At 45.0% G+C, this 16,089-nt stretch overlaps 1 protein-coding gene across 1 annotated transcript in view; it reads left to right on the forward strand.

Annotated features, from left to right (window-relative positions):
• The window catches only part of LOC120048346 (protein argonaute-3), a 30,557-nt gene that overhangs the window by 10,228 nt on the left and 4,240 nt on the right, over nt 1-16,089 (forward strand). Inside the window, exons 2-16 of the mRNA XM_038994243.1 lie at nt 1,368-1,539; nt 1,800-1,920; nt 2,080-2,288; nt 2,964-3,100; nt 4,598-4,732; nt 4,869-4,956; nt 5,500-5,647; nt 5,825-5,944; nt 8,779-8,901; nt 12,100-12,233; nt 12,720-12,904; nt 13,834-13,993; nt 14,425-14,515; nt 14,845-15,039; nt 15,454-15,588. Coding sequence (XP_038850171.1) covers nt 1,368-1,539; nt 1,800-1,920; nt 2,080-2,288; nt 2,964-3,100; nt 4,598-4,732; nt 4,869-4,956; nt 5,500-5,647; nt 5,825-5,944; nt 8,779-8,901; nt 12,100-12,233; nt 12,720-12,904; nt 13,834-13,993; nt 14,425-14,515; nt 14,845-15,039; nt 15,454-15,588 — 2,153 coding nt within the window. The remainder of the gene's footprint in view (nt 1-1,367; nt 1,540-1,799; nt 1,921-2,079; nt 2,289-2,963; nt 3,101-4,597; nt 4,733-4,868; nt 4,957-5,499; nt 5,648-5,824; nt 5,945-8,778; nt 8,902-12,099; nt 12,234-12,719; nt 12,905-13,833; nt 13,994-14,424; nt 14,516-14,844; nt 15,040-15,453; nt 15,589-16,089) is intronic.

Here is a 16,089-nt window from a genome sequence, read left to right on the forward strand (position 1 = left end):
CGCAGGTGATGAAGCTGGATGTGGAGGTCCTGGGCTGGCGTGGTTACACTTGGTCTGCAATTGTGAGGCTGGTTGGACGTACTGCCAAATTCTCAAACTATGTTGGAGGCGGCTTATGGTAGAGAAATTAACATTCAATTATCCTGCAACTGTTCTGGTGGATATTCCTGCAGTCAGCATGCTAATTGTGCGCTCCCTCAATTTGAGACATCTGTGGCTTTGTGTTGTGACACAACTGTACATTATAGAGTGGCCTGTTATTGTCCCCAGCACAAGGTGCACCTGTGTAATGATCATGCTGTTTTAATCAGCTTCTTGATATACCACATCTGTTAGGTGGATGGATTATTTTGGCAAAGGAGAAATGCTCACTAACAGGAATGTAAGCAAATTTGTGAAATCAGGTTTTTGTGTGCCTGGAACATTTCTGGTGTCTTTTTTTAATTTCAGCTCATGAAACATGAGACCAACACTTTACATGTTGCGTTTTTATATTTTTGTTCAGTATGGTTTAGGATGGAAAAACAATATACTGACTCCCCTCATCTGAACTGTTGTTAGACTAAGTGTTGCGCAATACTTAAGCTGCTCACATAGGCCAGCTGAACAACGTCATAGCAAATGTCTGACTAAACCAGCACAAAGCTTCAAAAGGTGGTTTTTTTTTTCCCCCTTCACATCAGCTGCTCCTGATGTTGATGGGCAGGCCACGAGATGGCAGACCCAACATGGCACTGGGATGAGTGTGGCACATCGGGCTGTTTTTAAAATAACTCGACATCCTGTGTCTGGGGGTGGCAATGTGTGTTACGTACCGCTGTGTACACACGCGTACACACGTCTGTGTGTTTGTTTCTGTTGGGTTGAATTTTTTTTATAGTGGAACCAAACCTTTTGTATTACCCCCCCATAGCATTCCTCGCTGTCTCTGTACTTTCGAAAGTGGTTCCTTCCAGTAGATTCTTTCAGCCGCCATCTCTATCTTCTTGACACACAGGAAACAAGTGATTTTACATGTATTTCTATTTAACTAGGCAAGTCAGTTAAGAACAAATTCTTATTTACAATGACGGCCTAGGAACAGTGGGTTAAACTGCCTTGTTCAGGGGCAGAACGACAGATTTTTACCTTGTCACCTCAGGGATTCGATCCAGCAACCTTTTAGTTACTGGCCCAACGCTCTAACCACTAGGCTACCTGCCGCCCCAGTTATACCTAACTTTTTAGTTTAAAAAAGTGGCCACGTCAAAGCCGATTTTTAGCAATTTACTAATCTAAGCCTTTTCCTCAAAGAGCTGGTCTGTTGTAATTGAAGTTGAATGATTGTTCTCTTTTTCCACCCCCCCCCCCCCCCCTTCCATCTATAGGAGCCGTTGGAGCCCAGCCCCTGTTCACTGTGCCGCGGCGGCCTGGCTATGGCACCATGGGAAAGCCCATCAAGCTGCTGGCCAACTGCTTCCAGGTGGATATCCCAAAGATAGACGTCTACCTCTATGAGGTGGACATCAAGCCCGAGAAGTGCCCGCGCCGCGTCAACAGGTACGCCTTGAATAATGCCTTTCGCTAGGATCTCAAAATGTTTCACGTGGTATCAGATTATGGGTTGTTGAAGTGTGACTAGAGGTAATTTGATGTGTGTATTCTACTTCTATTATATTTTATTTATTATTACTTTGAATACTAATTATAGAGCCACATATGGGCAGTTAAAGAGCCGCATGCGCTACCAGAGCCACAAGTTGCAGACCATTGGACAAGTCTAAAAAGAGGTTAACTTGTTTTGGTCTTGTGTTCTGTAGGGAGGTGGTGGACTCCATGGTGCAGCACTTCAAGGTTACCATCTTTGGGGATCGTCGGCCTGTCTACGATGGGAAGAGGAGCTTGTACACTGCCAACCCGCTGCCTGTGGCAACCGCAGGGGTAAGATGGATGTCGACTGCCACCCAGCCACACACACACACACACACACAGACAGTCAAACCTACTAGCTGGCGCTCCTACGAGAGTATGACTGAAAACACACACACACACACTCTCTCACGCTCCCACACTTCTTGATCTGTTAACGCACACACACAGGTGGATCTGGACGTCACTCTACCGGGTGAGGGGGGCAAGGACCGGCCCTTTAAGGTCTCGATCAAGTTTGTGTCCCTGGTGAGCTGGCACATGCTGCACGAGGTGCTAACGGGCCGCAGCGTGCCTGAGCCCCTGGAGCTGGACAAGCCCATCAGCACCAACCCAGTACACGCTGTGGATGTAGTGCTGCGACACCTGCCCTCCATGAAGTGAGTTGGACAGTCGCCACCCATGTGGTCATAATGGGGAATGTTATAACTTTGTGATTGGGTTAATTATTTGATCAACAGGTTGCATGTATTTCTGAAAAGTTGAGCATTTATTCCTGGAAACCTCAGTGAACTGATTTTAAAAGCAAACGACGCAACTCTGCTACATGTTAATTTGACTTTTGAGGCAGATTTATTTACTGGAGATGTAGGCCTAATAAATAAATAATAATACATTTCATTTGCTGGCGCGAGAGACAGATTTTTTTTATTCCAAGATAATTTCCTAAAATTACAAATCAAGTACTGAATTTCAGTGACGACTCACTTCTTCTGCTTAGTGCCACATTGGAAATGAAACGCGTGAATGTAAGCTCTTGCAAAACAAGTGTGGTTGTTTTTACGGCATGACGATAATTCGTCAGGAAACCAGATGTATAGTCAGTCCTATGCCGTCATACCTGACTTCACTCATAGCCTCCTCCACTCAAAAGCAAAAACCCTCTCGTTTCGTTGATGTTCAGTGTCAACTGGAAAAATAGCTTGTTGTCAGACCGCCGTTGACCAAGATCCTGGTCCAGGTTGTGGATACTAATTTCCCCATTCTCTTATCTGTCTGTCCCCCTTCTATTCTCTCTCCTTATTTTGTCGCTCTTCTCTCCTCCCCCTGTCCAGGTACACCCCGGTGGGTCGCTCCTTCTTCTCAGCCCCAGAGGGCTACGACCATCCTCTGGGAGGGGGGAGAGAGGTGTGGTTTGGTTTCCACCAGTCTGTACGTCCCGCCATGTGGAAGATGATGCTCAATATTGACGGTGAGGACGGCGCACATCACGTTGCAACCAATCCTAACCATAACCATTTAGGCGGATAAAAAAAAATCTGGGGCCATATGGATCAGAGTAGGAGTTCTGATCTAGGATCAAGTCCCCCTGTCCATGTAATCTTATTCAATGTGATCTAAAGGGCTAAACTGGTGTTAGATCATCACTCCTACTCTGAGACACTTTATGAATGCAGGCCCTGAACCTGTATCGGTGTTTGAGGCAACTTCTACCTAATATGGGAGGACTCCATAGTGGGTGTTGTGCCGCATGCTGGCAACAGGGTGGTTTAGAAAGAGGGTTCTGGTTATAGGTGGGTGGGCTGGCCGTAGGCTTTGTAGAAAGTGGATTTTGGGGGGGGGGGGGGTGGCTCTTGCTTTGTGGAAACTGCCTAGGCAGTTGCTGTGGAGACGGAGGCACAGGGATTTGAAGGGCCCTGTGTGTTTGGGAGCTATTTTTGGTGGGCTGCTTTTGTTTTGGGGAGTGCCTGACTGCTCTCTCTGTCTTCGGGCCTCTCTCACTCAGGCGGTTTTCCCGCTCTCCCTCTCTCGCAAATCATTTTGCTTCCTCTAGCCCCTCCCCCATTCGCCACCAAAGGGCAGAAAAGTCCAGCTGTCTGCAAATGATTCTTTTTCATTAGTTATTGTGTGTTCAAGGAATGAGGAGAATAGGCTCTAAAAGAGCGCGAAAGCAAATAGGCACCAATGATCTGTTTTTATATCTCACCAGGGGACATATATATAATCACACACACACATCCTAGCTGAAGATATAGCAACACTGAGAAAATGTACCGGTATATAAGCAACAAACAAAAATGTGCTCTATTTAAAACCCTTTCATTTTCACTCTCCCAAGAGTAATGTATCAGCACTATCGCAAACAGGCATCAAAACAAACATGAAATTGCTGATGTAATTTCCTGTTTATGGGGATAAGAACCCTACTGTCTCTGGGGAGAGTGACCGTGACCTGCACTCCCCATCATTTCTAATCGCATGTATGCTCCGGTCGTCAGCGTCGCTGTCAGACGTGGCCCTGACGTCACTGTGAAGTCAGCACAGTGTCAGTGCAGCATCTGTTTCCTCTCTTCTCATCTCTCCATTCAGGTGGAGAAAGCATTAGGGCCTTCCTCTAACGGCACATAAAGCCAGAGGGATGTTGGATGTTCCTCCTAGGTTTTATTTCATGTTTGAGAGCCGTGTTGGCGTGTCCCTACCCTGAGGTACTTAGTGGTGTCCCTGGCTACAGGCCTTGAGCTGCTGTACTTGGTTTGATTTGAGATATAGGCCTAAATAGCAAAACAATTATGATGAATGACAAATGGCTGCTTCTGGTGTGATGTATTTGGCAGACCAAGATCAATTCACATTTTGCTTCTACAGTAAAGAGTTAGGGAGATTACTCTCGGTTTTGGCAGGTATTGCCAGTGATTGGTAATTCTGAGTGAGTGTGATCGAGTGTTTGATGGCCCTGTCTGTCCTGCAGTTTCTGCCACGGCCTTCTATAAAGCCCAGCCTGTGATCCAGTTCATGTGTGAGGTCCTGGACATCCACAACATAGACGAGCAGCCCCGACCTCTCACAGACTCCCACCGGGTCAAGTTCACCAAAGAAATCAAAGGTAGTGTATTTTGTGCGTGCGTTTGTCTGTGTGCGGGAAAGAGGATGTAAACTAGGCTTTTGGGCGTGCCTCTGTACACACATTTGTGTCATTCCCACGTCCCGGAGGTCCTAAAAGCTGCCACTGTCCTGTCCAGGTCTGAAGGTAGAGGTGACACACTGTGGAACCATGCGGAGGAAGTACCGCGTTTGCAACGTAACTCGGCGGCCCGCCAGCCATCAAACGTGAGTCAAGAGAGCCCCAGAGGGACGGTGGGGTGGGACTAGAAGTAGATGAGGTTGGGTGGAGTGGAACTAGGGAGAGAGTGGGGTGTGGTGGGACTAGGAGAGGCCAGAGAGAGACTGGGAGATGCACATGGAGCCTGGGGTTTGTGTGGGGCGGGATGGGAGAGGAGCGTGCACTTGAATGTAGGATGACCTGTTCACAAGAATTCACCAGAACCACAAAATGTCTGAGTCAGATCCTTGTCTCGAGGTTAATGGGTGTTAGTCATCGTTGGCCAATATGCTATTACATGCAGCTGTTTATCTACTGCTGCTGCTGCTTTGCTTTCCAGCATCTACTGATGCTCAACATTTGAGAAGGATTTGTGAGGCCGTTTCTGTATCTTCACTGTATTGATCTTAACTAGAAATTGAAGACCACTTTAGCTGTTGGTAACCTTAGTCTACGTAGACCCAGACTAGCCCCTCTTGCATAGCCGCCCCTTTCAATGTTAGTAAAGGTTGTTCTTAACGCTTGCCGTTCCATCTACCTGTTGTGGTCAGGTTCCCTCTGCAGCTGGAGAATGGTCAAACGGTGGAACGCACGGTGGCCCAGTACTTCAGAGAGAAGTACAGCCTGCAGCTCAAATATCCCCACCTGCCCTGCCTCCAGGTTGGTCAGGAGCAGAAACACACCTACCTGCCCCTGGAGGTGAGAAATATTCATTTCTTTGCCTGATTTACACTATAGGGCCGACCCAAACCGTACTGTGATGGCTCGGATAATGTCTTAACACATTGTCCTTTTTAGCGTGGCTTCAGTTTGGCCAAATAGTGTGAATACAATGCTTTGCAATATACTCAATGCTTTGTTGCTGTGTCCCTGCAGGTGTGTAACATAGTAGCAGGGCAGCGCTGCATCAAGAAACTGACAGATAATCAGACGTCCACTATGATCAAAGCCACGGCTCGCTCTGCACCTGACAGACAGGAGGAGATCAGCCGGCTGGTGAGTCAGTGGCGCCGCCTGGTACCATGAAATCTTATTTACTTTTATACAACGGGTCGGTCTAATCCTGGATGCTGATTGGTTAACCCCATTCCAGCCGGTGTCTATTCCACAAGTTAAAACCGGCTAAATCTATGAAGTTGAAATGCCTATTGACTCTGTTCCATCTGACTGCGCAATCCACGGTCTTGTCAGTTCAGCCAGGCAATTTATAAACTAGATCTTCACTGTAAAAAGCATCTAGACATTATCTCCCATCTTCTTTTAGACTAGCGTTTAGTTTTCAACAGCGAAGATTTTCAATAACCTTGCTCTCTGACATTTGCAACATTGTTTCAATATTGAAATTCGATTTCCAGTTGTCCAATGGTAATGAATGCTATCGGGGTGGGTGAGACAGACAGGCTGGCAACTTTTCTCAGCCAGTCGAAATCATTAATCAGCATCGTGTGCATGTGTGCGCACACAGTACCAGTCAAAAGTTTGGACACCTACTCATTCAAGGGTTTTTCTTTATTTTTACTATTTTCTTCATGATATGGAATCATGTAGTAACCACAAGTGTTAAACAAATCAAAATATGTTTGAGATTCTTCAAAGTAGCTACCCTTTGCCTTAATGACAGCTTTGCACACTTGGCATTCTCTCAACCAGCTTCATGAGGTAGTCACCTGCAATGCTTTTCCAACAGTCTTGAAGGAGTTCCCACATGCTGAGCATTTGTTGGACTGCAGAGTGAAGGAAAAGCAGCCAACTTATCCCAAACCATCTCAATTGTTTTGAGGTCGGTGTGATTTGTGGAGGCCAGGTAATCTGTTGCAGCACTCCATCACTCTCCTCCTTGGTCAAATAGCCGTTACACAGCCTAGAGGTGTGTTGGGTCATTGTCCTGTTGAAAAACAAATGATAGTCCCACTAAGCGCAAACCAGATGGGATGGTGTATCGTTTCAGAATGCTGTGGTATGCATGCTGGTTAAGTGTGCTGTCAATTCTAAATAAATCATTGTCACCAGCAACGCACCATCACACCTCCTCCATGCTTCACGATGGGAACCACACATGTGGAGATCATCCGTTCACCTACTCTGCGTCTCACAAAGACACGGCGGTTGGAACCAAAAATCTCAAATTTGGACTCATCAGACCAAAAACATTTTCTGGATTGACTGACCTTCATGTCTTAAAGTAATGATGGACTGTCGTTTCTCTTTGCTTATTTGAACTGTTCTTGCCATAATATGGACTTGGGCTTTTACCAAATAGGGCTATCTTCTGTATACCACCCCTACCTTGTCACAACTGATTGGCTCAAACGCATTAAAAAGGAAAGAAATTCCACATTCTTTTTAAAAGGCACACCTGTCAATTATAAATGCATTCCAGGTGACTACCTCATGAAGCTGTTTGAGAGAATGCCAAGAATGTGCGAAATTGTCATCAAGGAAAATGGTGGCTGCATTGAAGAATCAAATATAAAATCTATTTTGAATAATTTAACACTTTTTTTGGTTACTACATGTGTTGACTACATGTGTTATTTCATAGTTTTGATGTCTTCACTATTATTCTACAATGTAGAAAATAGTCAAATACAGAAAATCCCTTGAATGAGTAGGTGTGTCCAAACATTTGACTGGTCCTGTATATGAGGAAATGTCAATAGAAAAACATAATGCAGCTGGTTTGCTGTATTTTGGCTACACTGTTTGACGTGACTGTGTTAGCCAAAGTTGGCTGGCTAGCTAGCAAGGGATAAAAATGTGGCCAGCCATCATGGCAACGGAACATTTAGAACAAACGACTGGGTTGCGTCCATAGATTTAGAACAAAAAGACTTAGCGACTGGGTGGCTGGCCACCGAACCGATAGAACGAATGACCAGCCGGGTTGGGTAGCAACCATAGATTTTTGTCGGGACTGTATCTTGTGAAAGGATGAAATGGTATGAATAAATTGATCTAAAGAAAGGTAATGAAAATGTCAATCATTATTTGAATATGTTGGTAATGCCCTCAACCGATGTTTTGGAGGATGTATTGGTACGGTTTGCCGAAACGTCTCAGAGTAGGAGAGCTAATCTAGGATCAGGTCCCCTGTCTTGTTCTTTATGATCTAAAAGGCTAAACTGATCTTAGATCGGCACTCCTACTCTGAGACGCTTAATGAATACGGGCCCAGGTCAGTTTTAATTGAGGTCAGTGAAAGGCCAGGTCGGAGATGGTATTGTTGGCTAGTTGTCACCAGCACACTGCCTGGCCATGGTGTTTTCTGGAGGATGAGAGAGGCTAACACCGCTGCCATTAGACTCCATCAGATGGCATTTCATTCAGGCTCTGCTTCGGTCACCTTATTAAACGGACTTCCGATCTCCCACCTGGGATTAAAACATACCTCTGGCTGATAGTACACTGCCAGAGACAATAAACTTCTAATTTAGATGCAGAGAAGCATCAGTGAATAGTAACTGAATTATAGTGTGGGTGGAATAACTGTGAAATATGCCGAAGGATTGGACAAACCGAGGGGGAAGTTTGACAATGTTTTAAAGATGTCTAAGGTTATTTCAGGATGTTGCGTGTGATAGAATTCTGGGGAAAATGTGAACTAAAAACAATCTACAAACTTGTGAGTTGTCTCACCATCAAAACCTCCTCAAACCTGGGTCATATTCATTAGGGCATTCCGTACCAAATGAATGTGTTTCTAATAGGAGTAGTTTGTTTTTTCTTCTGTTTTAGTGCATTGTGAATATGACACTACCTTCTGGATACCAACTTACCTCACCACCCTAAACACCCCTTTCTCTGTCTCTCTGTGTGTGTGACCCCTGCAGGTGCGTAGTGCCAACTACGAGGCTGACCCCTTTGTGCAGGAGTTCCAGTTCAAGGTGCGCGACGAGATGGCCCACGTGACTGGGCGCGTGCTGCCCGCCCCCATGCTGCAATACGGCGGCAGGGTGAGCACAGAGCACTTTATGGTACCCTTCCTTTAAATCACGCTCCATACTCTGTTTGACACGCTACCTACCCTTGCTATATAAGGGAACTAACCCCCTTGCTTTGGTTTGATTTGATACGTTTGTCTTTCCCCTCTGTGAATCGTCTAGGAGTAGGTGTGCTGATCTAGGATCAGGTCCCCCTCTTCTTCATAGTGATTTCAAAGACAAAATTGATCCTAGATCGGCACGCCTACTCTAGGACACTTTATGAATACAGGCTTGTCTGTGTGGATTAATATAAGCTAGTAGTCTTTGCTCAATGCTAACACGGCTACAGCATTTTTAATTTCTGCTTTTATTGAGAATGCATAGTACAGATCGTGATGACATAATATGCTATGACTCCATTTAGCTTCCTTTTGTGGTATTTATGCTTTTATTTTTTTATAGCTCACTCACTTTGGTTTGCAATTTCACTTTTTGTGGTTTGTGAGAGTAGATGACACATTAGTGGGATTTTACTGAAAACAGTCAAATCAAATTTTAAGCCTTAATCCCAGACCCAGTTTTGCATTCAAACATTTTAAAGTGATTAGGACTGCCCAAGGAGAACTCCAATAAATCAGTTTTTCTGGACACTGGATGAGGTCAGCCAAAACATTCTGGTTTCATTTTGTTAAGACACTCCAGGACCTGACTTGTTTTCATATTTCTACCTTGTCTGTAAGTCACTAAACCATGAGTTGGTGTGTTGGAAGAGTCTGACTTTCAGGAAATAAATGGCCATTAAAGTGAAGTACAATGAATTTACCTTACCAATCGCAAAACACCTATTGAGACCTAATCACGATCTCTTCAAATGAAGTTACTACATATACACTGCCTTCGGAAAGGGTTCAGACCCCTTGACTTTTTCCACATTTTGTACGTTACAGACTTATTCTAAAATGTTTTAATTTCTTTGAGGAAAAACTATCTACACACACTACCCCATAGTGACAAAAGGAAAACAGGTTTTTATAATTTTTTGCTAATTTATATATATATTTTTAAATCACATTTACATAAGTATTCAGACCCTTTACTAAGTACCTTGTTGAAGCACCTTTGGCAGTTATTACAGCCTCGAGTCTTCTTTGGTATGACGCTAAAAGCTTGGCACATCTGTATTTGGGGAGTTTCTCCCATTCTTCTCTGCAGATCCTCTCAAGCTCTGTCAGGTTGGATGGGGAGCGTTGCTGCACAGATATTTTCAGGTCTCCAGAGATGTTCGATCGGGTTCATGTTCGGCCTTTGGCTGGGCCACTCAAGGACATTCAGAGTCCTGATGCCACTCCTGCGTTCTCTTGGCTGTGTGCTTAGGGTCGTTGTCCTGTTGGAAGGTGAACCTTCGCCCCAGTCTGAGGTCCTGAACCTGCTCAAGAGTGCTTTCATCAAGGATCTCTTTGTACTTTGCTCCGTTCATCTATCCCTCGATCCTGGCTAGTCTCGCAGTCCTTGCCGCTGAACAAGAACCCCACAGCATGATGCTGCCACCACCGTCCTTCACCGTACGGATAGTGCCAGGCTTCCTCCAGACGTGATGCTTGGCATTCTGTCCAAAGAGTTCAATCTTGGTTTCATCAGACCAGATAATCTTGTTTATCATGGTCTGAGTGTCTTTAGGTGCCTTTTGGCAAACTCCAAGCGGGCTGTCATGTGCCTTTTTACTGAGGAGTGGCTTCCGTCTGGCCACTCTACCATAAAGGCCTGATTTGGTGGAACGCTGTAGAGATGGTTGTCTTTCTGGATGGTTCTCCCATCTCCACAGAGGAACTCTGGAGCTCTGTCAGAGTGACCATCAGATTCTTGGTCACCTCCCTGACCAAGGCCTTTCTCCCCCGATTGCTCACTTTGGCCGGGTGGCCAGCTCTTGGTGTTTCCGAACATCTTCCATTTTAAAAAAATGATGGAGGCCACTGTGTTCTTGAGGACCTTCAATGCTGCAGAAATAGTTTGGTACCCTTCCCCATATCTGTGCCTCAACACAATCCTATCTTGGAGCTCTACGGACAATTCCTTCGACCTCATGGCTTGTTTTTTTCTCTGACATGCACTGTCAACTGTGGGACCTTTATGTAGACAGGTATGTGCCTTTCCAAATCATGTCCAATCAATTGAATTTACCACAGGTGGACTCCAAGTTGTTGAAACATCTCAAGGATGATCAATGGAAAAGAGGATGCACCTGAGCTCAATTTCGAGTCTCATTGCAAAGGAGCTGAATACTTATGCAAATAAAGTATTTGTTATTTTTAATACATTAGCAAAAATGTCTAAAACCTGTTTTGTCATTATGGGCTATTGTGTCGATTGCTGAGGATTTGTTTTTAAATGTATCAATTTTAGAATAAGGCTATAATGTGGAAAAGTCAAGGGGTCTGAATACTTTCCGAAGGCACTGTAGTTTGTAATGGCCTTTTAAATGATTTAGAGTTAATTACATGTAGTGAGCTTTGAAATGATGTCCATTTTTGAATGTGGTTAAAATTCATGACATTTTGATGTTAGTATGATGATTAGACAAACAAACAAAATAAAATATGTGTACGTAGTTTTGGACATTTGTTTACTTTTTGAAAGTACTAATATTAAAGACCCAAATATAGATGCAAAAAATGTAATTTCAGCTTGTGGTGCCTTGACTTAAAGGGTTAATGTAAAGGTTAGGAGCAGTATATTTTTGCCACTTTCATTGTTGAAATGCTCAAATATTCGTAGAACATTTTCAGGAAATTTTGAAGCAGTTTTCGGGGGGGGAAACATTTTAAAACACAGCACCTGTCTATACGTGTGTGTGTGTTTTAAATTGGACTATGTATCCATAAAGTGTTGGTGTCTACATGCAATTTTGTGTCATTTCTACATGTGTGCCTACATGACTTTCTGAAGTGTCTGCATGTCCTACTCCATTGGGTGTATGTGGTTACTGAGCACTTTTTTTCTATCCTCGTAGGGACCTGAAATCCCCAAATGTCCCACATACCCATGATGACAAATGCTATTTTAAACGTAGGGGTTAGGTTTCGGCTTACAATTAGGGTTAGGGAAAAATAGGATTTTTAATGGAAATACATTTTTAGGTCCCCACAAGGATAGAAAAACAAGTGTGTGTTTGTGCAAAAGTGTGTGTGTGTGTACACGCAGCAGATCAACCGTACTACACTGTGATTTCAGAACCGGACAGTGGCCACCCCAAGTCACGGGGTGTGGGACATGAGGGGCAAACAGTTCCACACGGGAGTAGAGATCAAGATGTGGGCCATCGCATGTTTCGCCACACAGAGGCAGTGTCGCGAGGAGATCCTCAAGTAAGAACCAACCAGTCTTATCTGTTTCACCCACTTACTATGTGTACAACTGGGTTATGCTCGTTAGGGCACACCGTGGCAAAATGTTCAACGGTAGTCCTGCCCTGTTTCAGTACATTTTCTTCCATTTGGTGCCTAATAAACATAACCCCCCTATTCATTAAGCAACTTCTCACATAGCCACAGGGATATATGGAAAGGAATCCCTCCCTGCTACGGATGTGTTGTTGGAGGTGGCCTTCCAGATAAGAAAGTGATCCTTGTGTAATTAGTTTGTCCTCTACGCCTCTGATACAACCTTGTTAGAATTTACACAGCCACTCTCAAGGATGACATTACTAAACCACTCCCTAACCAACCAGATTATATTTGGTCTTTACAACCTTCCTTTTTTCCCTCCTCCCCCTCCCTCATTTCTCCATTACTGTCTCTTCATTCCTCTTTCCCTCCTTAATTCCTCCATCCATTACCCACCTCCTTCTATAGGGGTTTCACAGACCAGCTGCGTAAGATCTCCAAGGATGCTGGGATGCCCATCCAGGGCCAGCCGTGTTTCTGTAAATACGCCCAGGGAGCCGACAGTGTGGAGCCCATGTTCAGGCACCTGAAGAACACCTACTCTGGACTGCAGCTCATCATCGTCATCCTGCCCGGAAAGACTCCCGTCTACGGTAGGCGGCACCCGTAGACATACATATTCACATGATGTTCATTGGAATCAATCAAATGTATTCATAAAGCCCTTCTTACTTCAGCTGATGTCACAAAGTGCTGAACAGAAACCCAGCCTAATACCCCAAACAGCGCAGGTGTAGAAGCACGGTGGCTAGGGAAAAACTCCCTAGAAAGGCTGGAACCTAGGAAGAAACCTAGAGGAACCAGGCTGTGAGGGGTGGCCAGTCCTCTTCTGGCTGTGCCGAGGTAGACTCTTTGCGTTCACCTTCACACTCCTGGGCCAGACGACACTCAATCATAGGACCTACTGAAGAGATGACTCTTCAATAAAGACTTAAAGGTCGAGACCGAGTCCGCATATCTCACATGGATAGGCAGACCATTCCATGAAAATGGAGCTCTATAGGAGAAAGCCCTGCCTCCAGCTGTTTGCTTAGAAAATCTAGGGACAGTAAGGAAGCCTGCGTCTTGTGACCGTAGCGTACATGTAGGTATGTACGGCAGGAACAAATCGGAAAGATGGATAGGAGCAAGCCCATGTAATGCTTTGTAGGTTAGCAGTAAAACCTTAATCAGCCCGAGCCTTAACAGGAAGCCAAAGTAGAGGCTAGCACTGGTCCTAAAACGGAGCCTTGAGGAACACTGAAATTTATAGTCACCTTATCCATGCTGATTCACTGTCTAACATTTTCTGTATCTATATAATAGTTCTACCAAAGCATCTGCTATTCTTTGAAACTCTTGCGTTGCTGAAGCAGCTTTGATAAGGGATGTGTACTGTTGTATGTTACCAGACAGATGTACACTCTGTTATCTATCAATACCTTCCCTTTTAAAGCATAGGTGGTTCTTTACTTCCCTAATCTGACTGACTGTTAATTGCACAGAGGTTGATTGATCACTGCCTCTTACTGGTCCTGTGTAGCGGAGGTGAAGAGAGTGGGAGATACTCTCCTAGGAATGGCCACTCAGTGTGTCCAGGTGAAGAACGTGGTGAAGACGTCCCCCCAGACCCTCTCTAACCTCTGCCTCAAGATCAATGTCAAGCTGGGGGGAATCAACAATATCCTGGTGCCCCACCAACGGTACGTGGCCACCGTGGCTGGAGGATAGAAGGACTGGAATGACCATACAAATATTTTTAATCAGCTGAAGAAAGCACATTTTCTTTAGGAAATGTACGTACCTTTTCTAATTTAGTCATACTTATCTTCCATTAGAAGTGTGCACCACTTCGTTTTGAGACGTGAAGTGGGGCATCCATTTAAACTGTAAATTAACTTTGTTAGGCCTTAGAACTTACTACAATAGTCCATATCTGTTTCAAATACTGTATGTAAGAATGTTTTATTTTTTTGTACACACAAATTACATCAATAGCAATCTCCCAATCAAGTGTCCTCCAATTTATGATTGACATAATGTACATATTGTGTCAAATCTAAACCCTTAATCATATTAGAGACCCTTTGTTTGAACTCTGTCATCATTGGTCCTTCCCTCTTCCTCCACCCAGACCCTCAGTATTCCAGCAGCCAATCATCTTCCTGGGGGCGGACGTTACACACCCCCCTGCTGGAGACGGGAAGAAGCCCTCCATCGCTGCAGTGAGTTCACTTAACTCCTATTGGCCTATACCAGGGATTCTTGAACTCATTTAGCCCAGGGGCCACATTTTATATATTTTTTTACTATTCCAACCATGGGCTACATTTACTAAGGTAACCGCAGGCTACATTTAAATAGGCTCGCGGGGCCGCATCTGGCCTGCGAACTACATGTTTGAGACTTCTGTGGCCTGGTCTATACTGTATTGCCAATGCATTCAAGTTCATAATGTTTGTGCAGAGCTATTCAGTTTGCGCAGCGCTGGTGTTTGTGTGTCTCACACACACACTCTCTCTCTCCCACCCTGTTTCTCTTTATACATCTCCAGGTGGTCGGCAGTATGGACGCCCACCCCAGCAGGTACTGTGCCACAGTGAGGGTCCAGAGGCCCAGGCAGGAGGTGATCCAGGATCTGGCCTCTATGGTCCGAGAACTGCTGATTCAGTTCTACAAGTCGACCCGCTACAAGCCCACCAGGATCATCTTCTACAGGGACGGAGTGTCAGAGGGCCAGTTCAGACAGGTGAGCAAAGGCCAAGTGACTATCCTGAGGGGGAAAATTAAAGTCGCTCTCCGCCTCCAGAACTTCAGAAACTAGAGGGTCAAAGGTTGCAAGTCAAATGTTGTGTCCCTCTTTAATTAAACTGATAAAGTTAGGTAGATGTCCTATCTGTCTAAGTAAACCATTGATGCACATCATGAAGTTCCACTAAGAGGACATTAGAATAACATGCATGGCTGTAACCAAAACATGAAGACGCTTATTTCCCTGTCACATTGTCAGACGGTGGTAAAAGGGTGCAATGTCGAGGCCTATATCATCTACCTCAACTGATGCGATCTAGAAAATCTGCTCAGAGCCGAGATGGTGGACATTCAAAGTCATATCGTCAGTAATGGATGTTTTAACCCCGTTTTATCCCTCTGCCCACCCCAGGTGCTATACTATGAGCTGCTGGCAATCCGCGAGGCCTGCATTGGCCTAGAGAAGGAGTACCAGCCCGGCATCACCTACATCGTGGTCCAAAAACGCCACCACACCCGCCTCTTCTGTGCCGACCGCAACGAAAGGGTGAACTCTTTACTTCCGGCCACCCTCCCAGCTACCTTAGGGTCATTCTGACATGATACTCATGCCTGAGTCACACTATAGGGCCGAATCCCACCCAAACTGTGCTGGCTCTTACATTTTCTTCTAGCACTGTTCCAACAACTTTAGTAGATGCGTAACCAGGCCAGCTCACTACAGCTTTGGTTCAACTCTGTTTGGCACAGCAGTGTGAAAAGCCCTTTTATAGATTAGGGGGGGGAACTGTGTGTTTTGAGTTGGTCCGTGTTCTTTATTACCCCCTAGTTTATTAAGCGCTCTAAATGGTTGTCCTAATTATCCAATTACTCTGTTGTCAATGGGCCTGCTCTCCCTCACCCTTGGTAATTATATTCCATTATAGCATTAGGCCTGATGTGAATTGACGGACCTGGAGTGCCACTCGAGGCCTGGGAGAGCAGGGCTTTTTGGCGTTTATCACCTTGTTTACAAGTGAAGTGCACTTTGACAGACAGGGAGAAATCA

Source organism: Salvelinus namaycush, chromosome 5 (genome assembly GCF_016432855.1).
Source record: "Salvelinus namaycush isolate Seneca chromosome 5, SaNama_1.0, whole genome shotgun sequence".
In the NCBI taxonomy this organism is placed as follows: Eukaryota; Metazoa; Chordata; class Actinopteri; order Salmoniformes; family Salmonidae; genus Salvelinus; species Salvelinus namaycush.